The sequence below is a fragment of the Physcomitrium patens genome, chromosome 26 (assembly GCF_059467195.1).
Source record: "Physcomitrium patens ecotype Gransden chromosome 26, ASM5946719v1, whole genome shotgun sequence".
Classification (NCBI taxonomy): Eukaryota; Viridiplantae; Streptophyta; class Bryopsida; order Funariales; family Funariaceae; genus Physcomitrium; species Physcomitrium patens.
The window spans coordinates 4,882,074-4,905,812 of record NC_143435.1 but is presented as its reverse complement, the minus strand read 5'-3'; the positions used below and the strand labels follow the sequence as shown (position 1 = coordinate 4,905,812).

The following is a 23,739-nucleotide window of genomic DNA, read 5'->3' as shown; positions in this document are numbered from 1 at the left end:
GGAAGTAGCAAGAACAAAAGAAGTATAACACAAAAACAAGTGAAACGAGTGCAATTAAGCAATTGTATACTAGAACAATAGTAAAGTCTATTCACTAAGTTTTTACTTGATAAAAAATAAAAAAATAAAAAATATATATATATATTTTTAGAAATTTAATTATATTATCTTTTCAATAGTATAAGAAACATGTAAATCCAAATTATTATGAATAAGTTATAAGAGGTTAAAGATAAAAGATAAACAAAAAAAAATTAAATAAATAATTTTTACCTCAAGGATAACTTGATTAAGAGATCAAGAGTTTGAACTTCACCAAGACTCATAAGTAGTATATATGGGTGTCTAAGAGAAGCCGTAAGGCCATAGTCTTATCCTCCTAACTACCTTCAAGGTGCTACAATCCATATGGAACTTGTGCACCTACCTTCTCACAAGAACTATACTAGCTGCTGGCCCTCCTATTTTCTACTAATAAAATCAATATTTTTGCATTTTTGACTCCACCATGGTGTTTAAAAACACCCAATTAGCATAGAAACCTTGTGTGGCCTTCAAAACTTATTCCATTTCTTCATAATGGATCCCATGGTAGTAAAATTTATTTTTATCAAAGTCTAAATTTTAAAAATAAATTCTAAATAAATTAAAAAAATTCCTATAAATTTTCTATAATATAAATATAAATTTAAAGCTATATTTTTCTAGCTTTATTATTTTTTATAATATTAAAATCAATTTAAATCAACTATAAATCCTATTTCTTATATAACTAACTAAAAAGATATGAGCTTTTTTTTTCATGTTATTTTTTAATTATTAACTGATATTTATAATTTTATTTATAAGTACTACATATAGATATAAGGCCAATATAAATATTAATCTTAATAAATAATCCTTGATATTCAATAATAAGTAAAAATATTAAATCAACTAAGATATTTATCTCCAAGACTTACTAGGACTCCATTTTTACAACTAACATTCTAATTTTCTATTTGACTAAAGATTTCTATACTACTCACTATATATTGTGGTTTAAAGTACTCTAAATACATCTTTTTATCCTAAAATAATTAATGAGTAAATTTGATAACTCACATTAATTATTTTTTTTGCAATGCCATCATGTCAATATTCTTTATTATCTTCTTTATAATATTAAAAAAAAATTGGTACAAATTTCAAAATATTGGAATATTGTGACAAAGACTGATATGACTCAAAGAAATCCACAAGATTGTAATTACTATCATGAATTCTAATTTCAAAGTGAGGTGACTCTAGTGGTAGAATTCTTCTACCTTTGCCCCTTCATCATTGTGTTTCTTTATTAGACCTATGAAAAAAATAGTTTTGGACTAATAGCTCATTCAAACTAACTTTTGGGCCTAGATTAGTCTTCTCACTTTCTTTTTATTTTTATTTTTCTTATTTTCTATTTGATTAATGATGCACTTATTTTACAATCCTTGTAGTTGGAACATGTATTAGTTCAAGAGTTTGAAGAGATGCTTTTCAACTTCAATTACATCCATTAGAATTTTATATTCTAAAATTTTAAGATTGGAGATTATATTGAGTAGTGGAGGATCATACTTTGAAAATATGCATTCATCTCATTTTTCTAAAGTAATAGTGCTTTTATCAAAGCTCCCGTTCTTGAGGACATACCAACTGGTGGTCTGACCATCAAACGGTGGTCATCAAGTTAATATCTGACTTTTTATTTTTTTTCATCTTCTTCATGTATTTTTTAGCAAATTTTCATTCATTTTCTTGTATAAATACTTGTGTAAAAAGTTGGTATCTAAGAATGTTGTGTTTTTGTAAGTATTATTGATGTATCTATCTACATTAATAAACAAAGGTCTCTACTTTGTATCTACATCCTAGTAAAAGTGATGAAGTCATTGCTTTCTCATTTGTAGAGTGGACTGTGGTATTTGAAATGCCTTTCAAAGATTTCATTATAGAGGAGGAAAAAAAAAAGCTATAGCTAAGTGGCAAGGGAGCTGCGATTATCTTAGAAGATGGTATTAATGATATTTTGGAGGCTCTTGAGATTACTATTGAAAAAGAAGCCATTCAAATTGGAAAGTAGAATGCATTGTTATTTGATCTGAAGGCTCTAAAGGCTCTAAAGATTCTAAAGGCCTTGAAGGCTTCAAAAGCCTCGAAGACTCAAAAAAGTGCTTCAGTGGCAATCACCCATATTAGTACTAACATAGCATTTATAGTAGTATAAATCATAAAGATGGCAATGGAAATTTTTTCTACTCAGTGTACCTCAATTATGCAAGCTTCTCAAGTCCAAATTTAGGCAAAAAAATAAACCTTGCAAGTTGGTGTGAGCTCCTTCTCTATAGCTACTCTAATAAGTGTTTTGATTAAGAACATTTTTATATTCAAGTTCATGGAAGTTGGGCTTATATACTCCCTTATGGTTGAAATGTATAATTTTATGAACAAGACATATTTCTCTTTTTTAGCAATTTTCTACATAATATATATTATATTATAATATTTTTATTATTTATTATTTTTTTTTGTATTGACAAGTTAGAACAAATAAACGAATAGAAATGTATTTTGCATTATGCCTCTATAGTGGATTCACCTCCTTGTTGTAGACCTACCAAAAAAAAATGCGAGTCCTGAACATCTCCTCTTAATCCTATACCATTTCAAAGTAGAATCGATATGTTAAGGCTTACATGGAGGCCTTTTTTGAAGTTGCTTATGCATTCTTCTATAATGCACCTATATTCTTTTTCATGCTTGAATCACAAGCCATTTGGATAGATGTGCAAATGTATGCTTTAACATACGAGTTTTGGATTTTCAAAGATTAGTTGGCTTCATTGATGAATGTTATTGTCTCATTATGTTTTTTGAAATTAGCCATGGATTTAAACTCTTTTTGTTGTTTTTACTTCTAACATTACTATCTCCTTCAAACATACCACTTCCACATCTTTTTGCTTCTTCATAAGATGGAACCATCTCTATAGTTTACTTTCAAAGAAGACCATGAATTATCCAATGATATATATATCATATTGAGGGTGATGATATCTGATTCAACTTCATAGCGAAGGAGACACAAGTTATGAACAAAGTTGTGCCATAGAAAAGAAGTCAGGAGAAGGACCTTATTTTTATGTAAATTCCTCTAGAGGCCATTATCAAGTCGTGTGCTATTATTGTTGGAACCATTATCTCTACATATACTTCTAAATCTTCACTTTTTTGTATTTTTTTTTCTTTTAATTTTTTATTTTAAATTTATTCTAAATTTTTTTTACTAAATCCTAAAGATATCTATTTATTCTTGCTGTTGTTTTGGTTGCCGCCTAGTTGCCTTTGAGAAGGACCATCTCATCTTTGAAGTTGTGTTTATACCTCTTCAATATACAACACCTATGGTGGTTGCTCCTTCATTGGAGAATGTTGTCATTGATGTTGAAAATAACATTCCTATCTATTGTGTCGCAAAGAACAATCGCTTGAGTATAGATGTAAGACTTCTAGAGCCATTACATACTTTTTGATTTTACATGTGGATTTGCCATATGAATTTTTTTTTTCTATTACTATATATCCTTAACACTAACATATTCTTGTATAAACTTTTCTATGGTATTCTAAACCATTTTCTATTGAAATAGAATTTGCTTCCGAAATTCATCCAAAAAATAAAAATTCTTGTAGAAATTGATGGCCATTGGCCTCCAAACATCCAAAGCTACAACAACAACAAACAACTGCTCACTAGTCACATGTTACTACTTATTGCTCAATGCTCATCGCTCATCATTCACATCTTAGCACTCTCCTACCTCCTTTGTACTTGTCATATGACATCCAGCAACACATAAAATTAGAAACCACTTGTGATATGGAAGATGGAAATGAGGGTCGTGGTAGACCACAATGTTTACACAGCATCATCCATTCAAACAATGATGCTGTGTGAACGAGATTTGTGCGATTCATCATGATGAATGACAGTGGCTGCAAGAGAATTCCATCGCCTCCGCGGACCCCATACACTCCAGCGCGCTATAGAACGGCTACCAACGCCCCTACTCATCATCCACGGCTGCTATCACCCCTCTGATCTCTGCTCCGATCGCCATGCGCCTTCTTCCAACCATCAAAACCTCCAGGAAGCCTGTCGTCGTATATACCCCTGTCCACTCTATTAGCCCGAGTATCGGCACAATAACACATCAATATCAAAGGAGTATCACCTAGATATTAAACTATTCCACTCGTGTTCCTGTTGAGTGAGAGAGATAGCATTGCGTTTTGTGCTCACTGCGCGTATGATGCATTGCATCATACGAGCATGCTCGTAGGATTGAGGGAATGTTGACTGGAATTTTCTCTGCCTTGAAGCCATTAAAATCGAAGCTCAAGGATCTCTCCTGAATGCTCTTTTTTGGGGCTTTTTAGCACTTCGGAGTCTCTTGGTCCCCTCTTTGAGTGTGTTTCTTGAATCCAACGTACGATGTGGTAAGTGAAGTTCTAGTTCGTTTATGAGGTGACTTGCTGCTTTGAATTGGATTATAGAGAGGTAATATGTGTGCGGCTATGCTGAGGAGAAGTCTTTTCATGCTTAGGATTTTGCGTTAATATTAAGTGGAAGGGAAGCAGTGTTGTGGAAGAGAGCTTGCACAAGTTTGCTCTACCAGAGATGACGCTGTTGTAGAGAGGTTGTGAGATTTTGTAATCGTTGATTGAAGACCGTTCGTTATGTGTGTCTTGATTTGTGATTTTTTTGTCATTTGATTACGGTGAGGTTGTACTGCGATGAATCAGGACTGAAAGAGAGTGTGAAATTGTTTGAACTCGCTAGGTGCTGGTAGTAATTCGTGTTGCCGATTCTGCAGAGTTTCCATGAAGTTTTTTCAGCGATTTGCTTCGCGACCCTTGTTTGCACGAGCATGTAACCATTAGTAAGAATTATATGAGTCTGATGCAGTTGGAATTGAGCTTCTGCAACGCTAGTAACAAATATCAATTCGTTGTAGCAGTGTTTCTTTTCCAAGTATTGCGTGAGCTATTTGAGTTCCTAGAACATCATGTACGTATTCAGCTTGGCCCGAGAGGAGCATTCGTTAGAATTGTGAATTTCGACAAGAATTAGAATGAAAAGAGCGTTTTACTACTTACTATGTCCTGGTCTTCAGCACCTGAATTTTGCCAGATATTATGAATCCGTGACTGTGAGTGAATAACTGGATTCGTAAGTATCGAGCTGTTTCTTTCGACAGCTCCTTTTACGTGCTCTCGGATGGCTAGGGTTTTCTCTTCTTGCTTGTGCTAGGGTTTCCGTTTTTCCATGCGCTAGTGTTTAGTGTTTATTTTGCTCCTTCCAAGTCTGCTGTTTCGTTTCGTTAGGTCGCTTCGTTGATGGGCGTGATTGACAAGAATGACCCTGGCAGAGGTAGGGAACCTTTCTCACGACGGGCAGTTCCATCGCTTGACCTCAGCTTGAGCGCTCTCTTCTGTTCTCTTACCACCCTTGCCTTGCGCCTACCGGTAAGTTATTCTGTCTCCGTTGAGCTCTTCAGTCATCCACAGGTATCGTATTGTTGTCCAGTTTCTTTTCCACTTGTAATTCCAGCGCCGGTTTGCTTTTCCGGGTGTCGTTGATTTCTTGGCCGGGGTCAGCCGCCCCTCCGTGTTTCGTGTTTCTGCGGTAAATTTCGAGTCTTTATGGTGAATGACAGGGTGATTACTTATGTTGTTGGATTATTAGTTGTGAGGCATGATTCGGGAGAGTTTAGAAGTGGCTGTCGTGCGCGCCATGAGCTTTGATTGTGGTTTGGCAGCTGATTTTACTCTTTCTGTTTGTTGTCTCTATCGGGGTTTGTTTCGGCTGAGCGGAGTTTTGTATGCATTTCGAGCACTGCTCGCGTTTGCGTGTGACAGCGTTCTAATGAATTGCTGCTGAGGTTGCACGTTACAGGAGGTGGTCACGTAGGCAGCATAGGCGTGCTGAAAGGGTCATGCGCTTTTCAAGACAATGGATGCCGAATTTGAAGAGGTGAAGCAAGAGATCAGGAAAGTAGAGCAACAGATCGATGCTGTGGAAGAACAACTGACGAAGGCTGTCACAGAGGCCGATGTCGCTTACTGGCGGAAAAAGGAGGAGCAACTGAGGAAAAAGGAGGAGCAACTGCGGAAAGAGAAGGAGCAACTGCGGGAAAAGGAACTGCTGCTGCTCAACGCTGATACTTCAGGTGAAATCACTTGGCCTGACACATATTGCATTATCCACTTGATTATCCACTTCTTCCCTTTGGCTAGGGTTCCTATTAGTATCTCGTCCAGTTCATATTTTTGGGCAAGGGTTTAGTTCATGGTCTCGCACCATTGTTGAATTGGCTTCGTTGCACTGTTCATACTTTGCGCCTGAAGGTCTGATTGTTTTTTCGTAGGTGAGAAAGCCGTTGATTTATGCTTTTTGTAAACAAGTACGTTCCAATTTTTTCCTCCAGGTTAACCTATTAAGGGTTGTAGACGTGTCTGCATGGCACCTATTAATTAGTTCTCGAACTTATGGGTAACTGGTGAAGGTTTTCTTTATGCAGCCACGCTCCCTCCCTCCCTCTGATTGAACTCATGGTACTTAACCTCAGCCGATTATTAACCAATAAAGGGTTACTGATGGCTGGTATTTAACACACTCCCCCAACTCACCTGACTTCGGCCTTTCTCTTGCTGCCACGTTACGTCTCGGTAGCTGTGCCTTAATGCTGTTCCAGCTATATATACCAAGCCACCACCCTTTCTTCTTCCCTGTGGTTACTGGACGCGTTGAGGTGGTCGGTGTGGAACTCTATACCTTGGGGGTTTTCGTTTCTGGAGGGGACACTACTCTTTCACAATGGCTACATAGGTTTCCGAAACCATAGGTAGTCTGGCCTGCTAATTTATGTGCTTATTTAGGCTCGCATCTCTATGTATGTTTACTTATTTTGTGGTTTAAGCAGCTGCTCAACAGGATGCACTGGACCCTTTCCGGAGGTTATTAGTAGAAGCAAGAGTGGACGTCAGGATTCCGGAGGTCACTGAACTGAAAGGTTACTTGCTGCATCCGCCACGTATGGCATTTCCGGTTTCTCACCGACGCTACTTTCAGTGGAAGAGCTATCTGAGTAAAGCAGACAACTTTATTTGTCATGACCCTGCACGAGGCGTTTGCTGGAATTTGGATGACCACCTTGGGATTGTGTTAAGGCCTCCAGCTACAGGCTCTACAGAAAGTTCTTATCATGCTTATTGGGATTGTCTTGTTACTGAGCCAATATCCCTGTTCTCTTTGGAAACACTTGTCTTTGATAGAGACACCTCAAGGTTTAGTTCATCCGAGAACAAGCGCCCAGACAAACTTGGGATGGTTTCCAGACTCGCACTTTGGCGTGGCGAGGAGAAGGGGCCAGATACTGAAGATGATCCCAAACAAGAATTGGTCAGGAAGCTGATCTGGACGTATGGAAACCTGCCCTATCTCCTGTGTTATTATGCCAACGCAGCGATCGTTACTTACTGTGCACTAGTGCATGATGCTAAGCGATGTAAGACTGAGGTGGTGGATTTGATCACTGTCAATCTATCTGTTGTAGAGGACAGGTTGCTGGCATCGTTGATAGGCTTCAACATCAGCAAGCTGCTAATGCGCCTGTCTGAAGCTGGAATCGTGCTGGGAGTTGAGTCTGACTTTTACGATTATCGCACTGACGGAAAAACTGTTTTCGTGGGGACTGGTGTTGACAAGATCTACAGAGATAAGCGTACCTTTGAGAAGGTGTACCAAATATATAAGAGCATCAAGGATTGCCCCAATGCAGAGCAGGTGCTGAAAATTAATGCAGCCGATCGTAGATTCCGAATGATACCCCGGTGTCTTGTGAAAAGCCGGGCGAGACCTGAAGATGAACTTTTGAAAGCATTGATCAATGTTGCAGAAGCACTGGTCTGGTTGCATGGAAAAAATCTAATGCATCGAGATATAACTTGGCGGAATGTTCTCAGAAACACTTCAGGTACCAACTGGGTTTTAATTGATTTTGATGAGACTGCTGCTACTCCCTGTGGTCACGCTCACGGACTGTGTGTTGAAGCTCACGCCCCTGAGATGAGCAGAGGTCGTCATGACTCGAGTGTAGACATATGGGGCATTGGGCATTTGATCAGGAGTAGCGGGATAAATGGTTTGTCAGCGGGTGTTCGAGAGTTGCAAAGGGATTGCTTGCAGACTGACGCTTCCAGAAGACCAAATGCAGAAACTTGCTTGGAGAGATTAAAATGTCTCCGTAGAATGACTAACATGAACTTACACATGGACTTCGAAAGCTGTTGAACCTGATGTGAGGGATACTGTGATTCTGGCATTATGTTGTTGAAGCAGATAAGGATGACCTATCATGTGGGAATGAGATCTTATTTGCAAGAATCCTACGTAGAGCCGCATTCGGCATTGTTGGCTGAAGGCGCCTATAGTGCTCCATCTTCTCAAGTTTCATGCAACTTTTGAGAAAATAGCTCCAGGGGGGATGAAGTCTGAAAACTCCGCAATTCTGATCATTACCAAGGGAATTGCTTCGTTAAAACAAACCTCTCGTGCTTGTGCTTCAGATTGGAAAAGTGGGATGTGCCCACGCAGAACCGAAGAACAACCGAAGAGGGTTTGTTTTTGACACCTTTTTTGGCAGGTTTCCGACATTTTATTATATTTTTTGGGAAATTCTCTGACATATGACTGTAGAAATTTGGAAGGATTTCGCTTGCTTCGGTTTCGACAATTGTTTAGACACACAAGTGACTAAATCAATGTCGAACTAATTTTTCGACACTTTAATGTCGATAACTTCATCTACAATTTGTCAATGTTGGGAAGTCTGTCAAAACGAAGTAAACAAAGTGGATGTTCCAGAAGGTGTCGACTTAATTCTGTGAAAACAAGGGTCCAGAACCTCGTACTGCAAAGCAAGTTGAAAAACGAATCTGAAATTCTGGCAAGTAATAAACCCAACGCAGTAATGAACTTCTTGTTGTAAACTATGCTGAATATGACGTCGATACGTGCGTCAATATGTTTATGTCACTGCAGCTACTAACAGTTCACTGGTCCAATAACGCATTGGACGTAAGAGTCCTCCGAAGCATACGCCCCCTTCCTACCAGGAGGTAGACAGGAGCTCGTGGTGGCTTGTAAACGAGGGTTTCAACCACAGAAAGGTGGTAACCACCGAACCTACATGGCATCCCACTTGCCAAGTGAGTTATTTATAGTGGTGTAGAGGTGGTGTAGTGGTGTAAAGGTACACTCCATAACTTCGTTGCATGCCATGGGTATTAGAAAAATGTATCTAGTAGCTGAAGTATGGACATACTAAACTAATCTACTAATAAGTGATTATTGTGCTTCTACAGTTGATGTAAATGTTTTCATCCATAATACTGTAGATATTTGCCTTCATTGTTTGAAATAGCTTGATTTGTGACATATCCGTGTGAAATCTAAGAAGATTTTTTGACTGCATGGTAGTTAGTGCGTTGCAGCCTACCTCTTGGTGCAAAAGTTGTTGAAGTACAATAGGAGTACAAACAAGATGCATAAGTACATGCAATAGATAGAGTATGCATACAATGCTCGGAGTGAGAGAGATCATTCTACTCCCCACTTTATCCACATGACTAAAACCCTTCAATATGATGTCTTTGCCTCTAAATACAAATTGAAGTCTAAAGTATCCTTCAAATATTTCATGATGCATTTCAACCATCCAATGAAAGGGACTTGCTCTAGATATGAATTGGCTTAGCACATCCATCAAAAATGCAAGATTTGCCCTTATATCCACCATTGCATATATGAATGATTCTATTGTTGTCTTGTATGGAATGCCTTCCATTTCTTCTTGAATCTCTTCATACTTTTTCTCAAAAAGCTTCAACAACTTGGAATTCACATCAAATGGAGTTTCAATGGATTTGCTCTCTTCTATGTTAAAATGCATGAGTTTTTGTGATTATCGTTTTACTTATTTTGAAAGAAACCTACCAGAATAAATTCATATAGGGGAATTTGAACACAGGAAAAGACCATGTATATGAGTTCCAATTGTTAGGGTCACACAATTAACCGCTACAACTGAATGCTTACAATGTTGAAGAACACTTAACTTTTCCTCCTATTGTTTACTCTCTCATATTAATATGATAACAACCTCGACATCAATTTCAATACCCTGTGTAATTTACAAACACACAAGCATAACCCAAATCTTGGAACGAACAACTTCTAATCCACTGAATTTGATGAAGACAATTCCTTCAATTATAATTCCTCTCCACTGAACTTACAACCTTGCGATAAACAGTGACTGGAAACTTCTATAAAAAACTTCCTAAATCAAACATTGATTCATTAAATCGATTATCTTCACAAGAATCAACACTAACACCAAAGAAACAAGAAAACTAAGAAGAAGAGATAGCACCAAGCTTATTCTTGGCTAATAACTATCACAATCTGGAATTTTCATCTTCTCTCCCATCCTCCTTATACTACCCCAAGATATCAACTCCTATACTACCGATGATAACTATTTTTCCTGACTATTCATCCATTCTACCTATTGAACCACCTTTTCAGTAGTTATCTAACCCTGTTTACACTATACATTATGTATCTACATCCTAAAAATAACTACTTATTCTATATAGCCTGACTTCTAATTGTATAGGGTCCATGCAAATACAATATTGATAAACATTTTTTTTTTTTTTTTTTTTTTTTTTTGTAAGTGGATTGTTTAATCTTTTCAATTCCTGGCGTTGGCTCCATTTGGTCTTGTTTCAACACTATATCTTCTTTCGACGACTCATCCTAAATCTCTACCTTTAATTGAGCTGTTAAATCTTCATTATACGCTCCCAATTCTCTAACATGAACTTCCAATTATTCTTGCTGCTTTTGCAATTTCTCCTCCAATTTTTCAATTTTTATTCTCGTTGAGGCAAATATCTGTGGCTGACCAATTTTGACCAAATCATTGTCCAATTTCGTTACTATTTCCTTCAAAACAATAATTTTTGCCTGTAGCTCATCTATTTTGTTTCGATATTCGACACCCAATTGTTTCTTTTTAAGCTCCAATGCCTCCTTCTTCTCTCATTCCATCTTCAACTGAGCGTTCATCTTGTCTTGTTCCAATTTATATGATTTGCGAGTTTGTAGTAATTCTTGCCTTTGATTTTTTAGGATATGTTGAATCCTTTGTTTCTCCTTTGACTAGTTTTCCACTCTCTTATCCAATTCACGCTTCACTCGCATCTTGGATTCTGATTCTACCTTGATGACTTGTTCTTGTTCCTTGATTTTATAATTTTGCTCCAATATTATTTTCTTGCTCGCTTCTACTTGCCTTTTTAAGCTATCCTCATCTTTGAGCTTATTCACCGTAAGTTGCAGCTAGGAAATTTGATTCAATATAACTTTTTTAAGATTTCATCTTTCCGTTATACCCTGTTGAAACCCTAATTGGTTGCTTTCCCTTGGAATTGGTATTGGTGTCGTCATCTCTATTGTCAGCCAAATTGAAACTCGCTCTAGTGTAGATATTGGTCTTGCTTACTGTTTTGCCACTCTGCTGGATTCTCCCACTTCATACACTATTACCCCTAGACTAACTGTTCCCATTTGTAAACTTGGAACTATTGGTTGAGATTCTTATTTCAATGTATACTCAAGTACTGAGTTTACATAATTTGAACGTAATAGTGAAGCAAAATTCTCCGTCTTCCCATTACCTCTCATTTTTGCATGTATCGTTGTGGCCACAGAAGCTGCCCAATTGAATACCATGCCTTTCAGTGTTCCTATCATGAAAAATAATAATCGCTTCACCATGTAGGTGGTATGCTAATTCAATGCTAACTGCTTCTGAACAAACCGCATCCATTCCATAAGTTTGGACAGAAGTGCCTCCTGTACCTTCCATCCTTGATTTCACTCGAGAGACGACATTCCTCCTTTGAAGTAGCTTCCTCGCCTGAAGTCATTTGATGCATCTCCTCCTACATCAAGCTCTCCGGTTGGTAAATGTAAGACCTTGTGTAAGATATTCTCATCTATTCCAATCAAGACTCCTCTTACCACACTCAAACCATCCTCTAGATCATAATTCTCTATATATTTCGCCACTCGTTTTACATTAATTGGTGGTAGTTTATTCGATCTTTGTAAAAACGTAAATAACTATGTATTTCTAAAATCTTTTTGCCTTTTCAATGACCAACAGATATCTAACTTCATCGGTTACATGTTGGTGATAACTACAAGAGACCGTGATCCCAAATCGCACTTAGACCTCACATTGCAGTGACTTTTTGATCATTTCGGTACTCTCTTTGCTCTTTCTATCAACATTGTGAAAATCAAACTCTCAATACTTCTTCACGCTAACACTATTGCTGATTACTGTCGTAAAGCTTACAATTCAAAGCACAATGTCTAAAATTTGCAACAATGATACCTTCTATGAGTGCCTCGCTCCTAACTGCTTACTCGGGATTCAAATCAAGAATATCTAATCTAGAATATCTTAATCTCACGTCTAACAAGAATGTCTAATTTCTTGACTAGTCAATTTCAGTACCCAAAACTAACCATCAATCGTTTCCTAACTATCACAACCTTTTCAATCTTATCGATTCCCATTCATGCGTAACTAGTTCTCGTTAATGCGTGTTGTAAAGTGGATTCACAGAAAATCTTTCAATTAAATTGAAGCATTAACAAAACCTTCCACCACCCAATATGGCCCATGCAATTATACTTGAAATTTATCGAAAAAGTTGTTAAAGCGGCTATCATAAAGTAGCACCAAATCATTGGGCATAAAATATTTTGACTGTAACATACTGTTGTAATAACTCTTTCTACAACGTTGTGTAGCTTCCATGATCAAGAGAGCCATAGCCCTAGCTTCATCCAATTTCTCCAATTTGACTAACATATATTGAAGAGATTCTTTGTCTCCCATACGTTCATCTAATACAATTTGTAAACTTTGGACCTCCAATTCAATTGGTAGAATTGCCTCCTGATCGTATTTCAATTGAAATGGGGTAGAATTGATAGTTACTTTATATGCAATACGGTATGCCCATAAAGTTGCAAACAATTTAGTATCCCAATTGTTTTTTGCTCTTGAAATAGTCTTTTTTAAGATCTTAAATTAGATATCATTGGTCTTTTCTATGTACCCATTGGCTTGTGGATGATAAGGTGTAATTTTGGAATGTTTGATCTCATACTTCGCTATTAATGTTTCAATTATTGTATTAATAAAATGTATTCCGCGATCATTAACCAATTCTTTCAGACAGCCAAAATCAGTGATAATGTTCTCATATAAAAATGTTGCTACTGTATTGGCATTATCAGTTTTCCTTGTCATGGCCTTTGCCCATTTGGTGACATAATTGGTGGCTATTAGAATATAACGTTTATGTCCATTTTGAGAGGCATGTACAATGGGTCCTACAAAGTCAATACCCCATTTTTCAAATGGTGCTTGTGCCAAAATTGGTACCAATGGCATTGCAGAAGTTATAGTAGGGCAAACAAATTCGTTGACAAGGATCACAACGACGAACATATTGGTGTGCATCCGAAAACATTGTTGGCCACCAATACCCAGCCATTAAAGCCTTACGTGTGGTGCTATCACCCGCAAAATGTCCTCCACAACTGTCCAAATGACAGCCTTCCAAAATTGTACGAACTTCACTTTGAAAGATGCAACAGCATAAAATTCCATCCCGCCCTTGTTTGTACAAGGCATCTGCAATCATGGTATATGGCGCACTTTTTAAAATCTGACGCTTCTTTAATTTTTCATTATAAGAAATTACAAAAGTCTAAAACATTAGATATTGGATCGATTCACCATATTTGTGTGTAATGACATCCACAGCAAATAGTTGTGCGTCCAAAAAAACATTGTTTATTGGCTCATTACCCCATATATTAGATAAATGGGATAAATGATCTTCATTGGCATATTTTTTGCCGGATCGAACGTTAATCGTAAAGTTGAATTCCTACAGAAGTAACACCGTCAAGCAAATCATCTGCTCAATTGAGGTTTATTTATCATGTATTTAAGTGCATCATGATCAACGTGGAACACAAATGGGTATCCAAGTAGATAGTGGCAGATTTTTTGTACAGAGTAGATCATTCCGAGGGCTTTTCGCTCGGTAGTATTATAATTTCATTCTGCAGCAACGAATTGTTGGCTCGCATAATATATGAGATGATCTAATTCTTTTTCATCATTTTATCTGTGAATGGATCCAATAGCAACCTTGGACGCATCCATATAGACATGAAACGATTTTGTCCAACAACGTGTTACAAGAATTGGAACAGATACTAATTTTTGTTTCAATTTGTCAAATGCAAAAGTATAGTCTTTAGTCCATATTGAGCTAGATCCGTTTGGTGGGGGTTTCTTTAACAAGTTAATTAATGGTTGACAGATAATTGCAAAAGATTCAATAAAATGCCGATAGTAGCTAACATGACCGATGAAATTGTGTATGCCTAATACCGTATCTGGCTTTGGTTAACCCAATATACTAATAACTTTATCGGGGTCCATAGCGATACCTTCAATAGAGACAATGTGTCCCTATAGCTTTCCGGACGGTATGCCAAATTGACACTTCTCCAAATTTAGAGATATCCCAAATTTATCGCATTGATTCAAACAGTTATCTAGACATGCTAGTTGTTTAGCCGTTGTGCTAAAGGATCAAAAATCGTCTAGAAATATCTCCATTGATAAACATAGGTAGTCTTGAAATGCTTGTGTCATTACTTGTTGAAAAGTAACTAGGGCATTACATAATCCAAATGGCATTACTTTATAGGCAAATGTTCTCCAATTTGTGGTAAACGTAATCTTCAACAGGTCTTCTTAAGCAATTTTAATTTGATTATATCCCAAAAATCCGTCCAAAAATGAGTACCATTCATATCTGGCCATTGCGTCTAAAATATTGTCTATAAACGGTAACGAAAAATAATCCTTCTTAGTAGCCGCATTTAACTTTCCAAAATCTTGACACATCTTGATTTTCCCATTTTTCTTTGGTACTATCACGATTGGTGACACCCATGCACTATGCGGAATAGGATAAATAAAATCCACGTCGAGAAGTTTATCCAATTCTTCTTTCACTAAAAGAAAATATCTTGGGTTAAGTTGGTGTTGTCTTTGACAAACTGGCATAACACCCTCTTCCAAAATAATCTAGTGCTCACACACGTCGACTCGAATCCCTTTCAAATCCACATACGACCACACAAAGGCAAATTTGTGATGGACAAAAAATTGTTTTCAAGCATCTAATTCTGTAACTATAATACTGGCATATATTTTAATTAGATGTGGCATTTTGTTGGTGCCTAGGTTAATAGATAGACACACAGGATCTTCTACAACCTCTGATTTAATTATCTTCTCTTGATCTAAATATCTTATATTATCCGACATATAAGAACTATCCCATTCTTGTTCCAATCAGCTGACTCTATTGATTGCAAGATTGTCCATCCATTGGGCAATAGTATGATCCGAGTTAGTTGCATCCTCCTGATGAACAAAATATTCTTTAAGTCCTCAATATTGGTAGGATATTTCTTCCTTACATATGCAATTTGGATCATTGTCGACTTGCATTAAGTTAGTAATTTCATCATAGTTATCCTCAGATTGATCCTCCTCATCAGATGTCACTTCCGAGTCTAGAACTTGTAATTCCCTATGATATTGGACTAGGTGCATTTGCAAAACAATCGTTTTTCTTCCCTTTCTGATAGTTAACATTCTATGGCCCCAATCATTTTTAGCTTTAGCTTGGTATAACCATGGCCGTCCCAATAAATTTGGATATGATAATGTGGAACTTTATAATGTAAAAATGATATAATCAATTTTATACATAATTTCTGCTATAGCAATGTCAATACTATAAAGAATATCCATAGGCTTGACTCGATTATAGTCAGCCATTCTTAATACAAATAACGTGGATAACAACTTAATTAAACCCAGATTTTTTATTGTTTCCACCGTCATTAAATTTACACTTGAGCCCGGATCCACTTGAACTCTAGAAATAAAGACTCCATTGATGGATACATCAATAATCGGTACTCCTGGATCGGGGTTTAAGCTGACTTCCCAAACTTCTTAAGACCAAGTTCTTCGTAGTATTAATGAAGAATTCAACATAGAACGACATTCTGGCATAATCGCTAATAGTTGCTTCATTGAGATTGACGATTTGATTTCATCCAAATCCTTCAATATATCATACAGTTCCACATTTGTAGTAATTCTCAAAGCCCTTTTCTTTTTCGTGGGCTTCACTTTAACTCTTGTCAATAGCTTATCTTGCTTTATAGATTCACACATCGGAATAGCTGAACAAGCTATTTCATATTGTTTCACCCTGAGAGGGTCTTTCAGTGAGTAAGGCTGCTCCTTGTCTTTTGGGGGTAATAGAATTGGTTCATGTTGGATCAATAGTCTCGTGTCAGAACCATCATTGGGCTGTTCTGATTATTCAGGTCTCAATGTTGATGACGATCTAAGTATGGTTATTAGATTTGAGTCTTATTGTCTCTTAGAAATTGGTTCCTCCAATTGTCGAATTGGATCTTTTTCTTTTTTTTGGACCCTTGTAAGCATGGTATGTACGCATTCCACCCAGTTTACCAATAAATCTCGATTATTCTCCTCTAGTTTACTCTGCAATTGAATATGTTGGTTTTAATTATTGAAATTAAATGGAGAATTACACTGCTGATAAGTATGTCCTGATTGCTTATAATTTCCACACGAGGGAGCATAGTCATTGCTTGCTTTTAGATTAGGACATTCACTAGCATAATGTCCAATTTGTCTTCAACATTAACATCAAAGTGGTTTCCTTTAAACACCGACAGGAATATTGGGAGTATCTATCAGGATATACCAGCTCAGCATGTTCTAGGTTGAATGGAAAAATGATCCCGGTTGTCCAGTTGGTACTTTGGAATCCGAATTTGATTGCTGAAAGGATTGATATTGGAAATATCCTTATTGATTTTGTACCATTCTTTGAGCATTGGTTCCGTATTCTTGATTGTATACCAAATTTTAAAATTTAAAATTTTTTCTATTCGGCTTGTTAAAACGATTCTCATTCTAGCCAAACCTATTTTCTATTTGAATTTGCTTAACGTCCCATGAATTTGGTTATCGTTCCACGGTTGGATCATTATCTAGTTACTGAGTTGTTGTTGCTTCCATAAATTCCAACAGTTGGTGGTAATATGCTTGCCCTCAGAAAAGGTATAATATACAATCATTTAAGGTGGTGAAGGATATTCTGTTACTAAATGACCTTGCCCCTTACAATTACTCCACCAGACATTGGGATGCATATTGCTTGGTTTATATCTCTTTTCCTTGTCCTTCATAAGATTCATAGCCAATTCATCCATTTTTTTCGTCAATGTTAACAACAATGATTCATTGGAATCCCTTAATACCAATGCATTTGGAAATTCCTTCGTAGGTATTGATTTTTGATATGCAAAATAAGGCACATACGGATGTGATAATGATGGTGGTACAGCCTGCAATAGAACGGCATCCACTATTCCTTATGGAATTGTACCATAATCATTCCTTCCTTGATAACTATCCGATGCGTCATTCCAATTTGTCATTTGATAACCTCCTTGAGGTGGAATCATCATGGCTTCAACTGTTAAATTTTGGTCATAGTGACATTCTTCCCATACTTTTGTTCGCTCAAGAAATGATGCAATGGTGGCTGATTGGGCCCATTTTACAAACATCTTCAATTCTGGTGGATGTAGTCCATTAACCAATATGGACAACACAAATAATTTCGGTATTTGGTTATTTGGCCATTTTTGAAGTATATCTACTATACAATCATAATATGACTGTACCGCTTCCCCTGGTACCATTTTGCTGTTCATTAATTTTTCTCTAAGATGTTCTTCAAAACCAATTGGTCGAAAATGGACTAAAAATGTATTTTTCAATGCCTTCCAATTGATAAATGATTCGACAAGTTGGCAGTTATACCACTCAAATGGTGTGTCTTTTAATGTTGCTGGCAACCATCTTAACCAAATATCTTCAGTTCTTCCATTATTGGCTACACATGCAGTCAAGAATTGTTATAAATGTTGATCTGGATTGGCTCCTGGTAAACCTCTAAAGGTAGGTAATAGAGCCACGCTAGTTGTGTGATCTCTTGCCGCACCCATTTGTACTGCGATTTGAATCGTTGAACCTCCGAATGCCATTAAAGATGTTGGTGTTCCGCTCAATTTCTTATTAAAATAAAAAATTTCTCCCACAAAAGTCTTTTTCAGACATCCAGGTCTTCTCGATTGACTATTATTATCTCCAAATAATTTTACTGGTTGAATATGAGGTAAAAACAATGGATTTTGATATACTCTAAATTGGTCTCTATTGACAAGTGATTCATGCCAATCTTCAAAACCAATCTTGTTAGAATCGGACATATCTCTAATTAAAAAAATACCCAATGGAGTACCTAATTCCTCTGTGCCTTCCTCGCTTTCCGTTAACGGCTTCGAGAGGTATGCTGGACTATTAGCAGCGCTCCCCACGAGTGCTTTTAGTAATTTCTTTAATGGTGTATACTTTTGAAATATTAGAGGTCGATTGCCTTCTAGATATGATTAAATATGCCAATAGGCATACAACCACGACTTAATCCAACTTTATCAATGCTTTTTTTTCAACTTGTGATCTCGCTTACTATGCAACAAATTTATTACTTGCGATCTCTTTGTTCTTTCCTTTGATTGCTTTATTCTCTTTGTTGTTAAATTCTCATTCTTAATAACCATACTCTTTCATTATTTTAATTCAGTTTGCTTCCTAATCTCCTTTACTGCTTTGGCAAATAATTCTTAACACCCAATAATGTTGTCAATCTTGGGTAGCGGCGCCAAAATGTGATTATCATTTTACTTATTCTGAAAGGATGCTACCAGAATAAATCCATATAGGGGAATTCGAACACAGGAAAAGACCATGTATATGAGCTCCAATTGTTAGGGTCACACAATTAACCGCTACTGCTGAATGCTTACAATACCGAAGAATACTTACATTTTCTTCCTACTGTCCACTCTTTCATATCAATATGATAACAACCATGACATCAATTTCAGTACCCTATGTAATTCACAAACATACAAGCCTAATCCAAATCCTAGAATGAATAACTTCCAATCCATTGAATTTGATAAAGACAATTCATTCAATTATAATTCCTCTCTACTAAACTTACAACCTTGCAATAAATAGTGACTAGAAACTTCCATAAACAACTTCCTAAATCAAACATTGATTCATAAAATTGATTCTCTTCACTAGAATCAACACTAATACAAAAGAAAGAAGAAAACTAAGAGGAAGAGATAGCACCAAGCTTATCCCCGGCTCATGACTATCACAGTCTGGTATTTTCATCTTCTCTCCCATCCTCCTCATACAACCCCGAGATACCAACTCCTATATTACGATGATAACTACTTTTTCTATCTATTCATCTATTCTATCTACTGAACCACCCTTTCAACAGTTATCTATCCATGTTTACACTATATACTAGGTATCTATATTCTAAAAATAACTACTTATTCTACAATTCCTCTTCAAGTTATTTTCTTTTAACTTATGATAATGGTACAATCAGGAGTAGTGGGATAAAAGGTTTGTGAACCAGTGTTAGAGAGTTGCAAAGGGATTGCTTGTAGATTGACACTTCCAGAAGACCAAATGCAAAAACTTGCTTGAAGAAATTAAAATGTCTCCATGGAATGACTAACATGAATTTACACATGGACTTCGAAAGCTACTGATGTGAGAAATATTGTGATTCAGGCATTATGTTGTTGAAGCAAATAAGGATGACCTATCATATGGGTATGAGATCTTATTTGCAAGAATCTTATGTAGGGCTACATGCGACATTGTTGGCTGAAGGCACCTATAGTGCTCCATCTTCTCAAGTTTCATGTAATTTTTGAGAAAATAGCTCCAGGCAGATGAAGTCTCAAAACTCCACAATTCAGATCATTACCAAGGAATTTTCTTCGTTAAAACAAATCTCTCATGCTTTAGATTGAAAAAGTGGAATGTACTTATGCACAACCGAAGAACAACCAAAGAAGATTTATTTTTGATACTTTTTTTGACAGGTTTCCGACATTATATCATATTTTTTGAAAAATTCTAAGCAATCTTAATTATCAAAAGGAATTCCATATCAAGATGGCAGAAAGTTCAAACTCTTCTTTTTTCTTTCTACTTTTTTACAACAAGTCTATTAAAGAATTATCCACTACAACAATTAACAACAGTTGTTTATTAGATAAAAATTGTTCTTTGTAAAATAATTATATCACTTTGAAGAAGGACTTAGCTCGTCATATCTGTAGCCAACTTGACACAATTTAAAGAATTTCTAATGTGATTTTTTTCCTATTCGATTCTAACTAAATGGTTTGAAAATCTATTTTTAGAATGGAATAGTAAACGGTCCTAAGGCTCTATTGATCCCATTTGAAAAAATCTATAAAAAAGTTTAAAAGGGAACCTCTTCTTGCCTCTTTTTCTTAGATTCTATCCTCCAAATTCTAATTCCAGCTTCTTATACTCAAGTAATTTGCTAAAATTTCAAAAAAAGAAATAATTGACAAGGATTCAAAGACTTACTTGCTTGCAAACTATTAATGTCATTCTTCTTTCTTTTTGAGCTCTTTCTCCTTAAACCACAATCTATATTAGCAAAATAAATTAAAACTCAATAAAAGTTGTTAAAAAGTATATTCACCTTAGATTTATGACTTAAACTTATTGATCTTTTCTTTCCTTGTTGATGAAGAATTTTCTTGAATTTCTTGTTAAGCTCCTACTATACTACTTCTTGTGAATAGAAGAGATATGAAGGGTGGAGAGAGTGATTAAATCTCCCTATTACTAGAGAAAAGCCTTCAATTAAAAATTTACAAAGATGAAAAGAAATGATACCAAGAATAGATGGAGTGATTAAATCTCCCTATTACTAAAAAAGACCCTCAATTAGAAAAATTACAAGGAAAGATAGTGAAGATCCTTGAAGATGAGCTCCACCCTTGATGATGAACCCTTAAAACTTTCAAGCTTACTCTTCACTTCAAAAATCACCAAAAATTGAATATTGACGTAATTTCAATAAAAATTGCACCATTCCAAGTTTATCCTTCAGATTTTTTTACTCCAAAGTAATTCAATTTAAAATATTCAACAAGCACTAAGAAATGCCTTTTCAAACATGGAGTATATAAAATTGCCAAGGCAGTGAATCCTTTTTTAATCAAAAATTCACTTAAAATTCAATTTTAGTCCAATTCAAACATGCAGTAGCTTTTTAAAAAGATAACACCAAGATACACAACTTTACAAAGTTCCAAAGTGAAATAACAATTACATAAAAACTGATTGATGAAAATCCGAGAGAAAATCACTCTCTACCTATCCATGGTTTTTTTTTCTTTTCTTTTCTTTTTTTTTTTTTAAATATCTTTTGATTATATAATTAAAAGAGATATTTTTATAAAAAAAATGAAGAAAGATAAAATATTTACCAATGATAGAAAATAGATTTGAAATAATCACTCAAATAATCTATACAAAAGGTCAATTAAAATCAACTCACTTCACATTTACACACACAATTAGAAGCACCACGTCCTAGAAAATGTACCAAAATGTGAAGATAAATTCTATCCCTCAATCCAAATTATAAGATGGCCTCAATTAAGAGTTGCTTGTAATTGGTGGTGTAAAGTGGAAGTAGCAAGAACAAAAGAAGTATAATACAAAAACAAGTGAAACAAGTGCAATTAAGCAATTGTATACTAGAACAATAGTAAAGTCTATTCACTAAGTTTTTACTTGATAAAAAATAAAAAAATAAAAAATATATATATATATTTTTAGAAATTTAATTATATTATCTTTTCAATAGTATAAGAAACATGTAAATCCAAATTATTATGAATAAGTTATAAAAGGTTAAAGCTAAAAGATAAACAAAAAAAAATTAAATAAATAATTTTTACCTCAAGGATAACTTGATTAAGAGATCAAGAGTTTGAACTTCACCAAGACTCATAAGTAGTATATATGGGTATCTAAGAGAAGCCGTAAGGCCATAGTCTTATCCTCCTAACTACCTTCAAGGTGCTACAATCCATATGGAACTTGTGCACCTACCTTCTCACAAGAACTATACTAGCTGCTGGCCCTCCTATTTTCTACTAATAAAATCAATATTTTTGCATTTTTGACTCCACCATGGTGTTTAAAAACACCCAATTAGCATAGAAACCTTGTGTGGCCTTCAAAACTTATTCCATTTCTTCATAATGGATCCCATGGTAGTAAAATTTATTTTTATCAAAGTCTAAATTTTAAAAATAAATTCTAAATAAATTAAAAAAATTCCTATAAATTTTCTATAATATAAATATAAATTTAAAGCTATATTTTTCTAGCTTTATTATTTTTTATAATATTAAAATCAATTTAAATCAACTATAAATCCTATTTCTTATATAACTAACTAAAAAGATATGAGCTTTTTTTTTCATGTTATTTTTTAATTATTAACTGATATTTATAATTTTATTTATAAGTACTACATATAGATATAAGGCCAATATAAATATTAATCTTAATAAATAATCCTTGATATTCAATAATAAGTAAAAATATTAAATCAACTAAGATATTTATCTCCAAGACTTACTAGGATTCCATTTTTACAACTAACATTCTAATTTTCTATTTGACTAAAGATTTCTATACTACTCACTATATATTGTGGTTTAAAGTACTCTAAATACATCTTTTTATCCTAAAATAATTAATGAGTAAATTTGATAACTCACATTAATTATTTTTTTTGCAATGCCATCATGTCAATATTCTTTATTATCTTCTTTATAATATTAAAAAAAAATTGGTACAAATTTCAAAATATTGGAATATTGTGACAAAGACTGATATGACTCAAAGAAATCCACAAGATTGTAATTACTATCATGAATTCTAATTTCAAAGTGAGGTGACTCTAGTGGTAGAATTCTTCTACCTTTGCCCCTTCATCATTGTGTTTCTTTATTAGACCTATGAAAAAAATAGTTTTGGACTAATAGCTCATTCAAACTAACTTTTGGGCCTAGATTAGTCTTCTCACTTTCTTTTCATTTTTATTTTTCTTATTTTCTATTTGATTAATGATGCACTTATTTTACAATCCTTGTAGTTGGAACATGTATTAGTTCAAGAGTTTGAAGAGATGCTTTTCAACTTCAATTACATCCATTAGAATTTTATATTCTAAAATTTCAAGATTGGAGATTATATTGAGTAGTGGAGGATCATACTTTGAAAAAATACATTCATCTCATTTTTCTAAAGTAATAGTGCTTTTATCAAAGCTCCCGTTCTTGAGGACATACCAACTGGTGGTCTGACCATCAAACGGTGGTCATCAAGTTAATATCTGACTTTTTATTTTTTTTCA

The 23,739-nt window shown here is 35.2% G+C and overlaps 1 protein-coding gene across 5 annotated transcripts; it reads left to right on the top strand.

The window, feature by feature from the left end:
- The first annotated feature begins 4,292 nt into the window (after positions 1-4,292).
- On the top strand, positions 4,293-8,899 carry LOC112277936 (crinkler effector protein 8). Of its 5 annotated transcripts, none has more exons than XM_024510808.3 (4): positions 4,293-4,524; positions 5,457-5,553; positions 5,984-6,257; positions 7,011-8,899. In XM_024510808.3, exons 3-4 carry the CDS (start codon positions 6,041-6,043, stop codon positions 8,378-8,380), a joined length of 1,587 nt encoding a protein of 528 aa, XP_024366576.1. In that variant the 5' UTR covers positions 4,293-4,524; positions 5,457-5,553; positions 5,984-6,040; the 3' UTR covers positions 8,381-8,899. The 5 variants fall into 5 exon arrangements, with proteins under 5 accessions (XP_024366576.1, XP_073387751.1, XP_024366578.1 ...); XM_073531650.2 differs by having other exon boundaries at positions 4,902-5,553; XM_090247962.1 differs by lacking the exon at positions 4,293-4,524 and having other exon boundaries at positions 4,546-5,553; positions 7,011-8,063; positions 8,429-8,899.
- Positions 8,900-23,739: the final 14,840 nt, after the last annotated feature.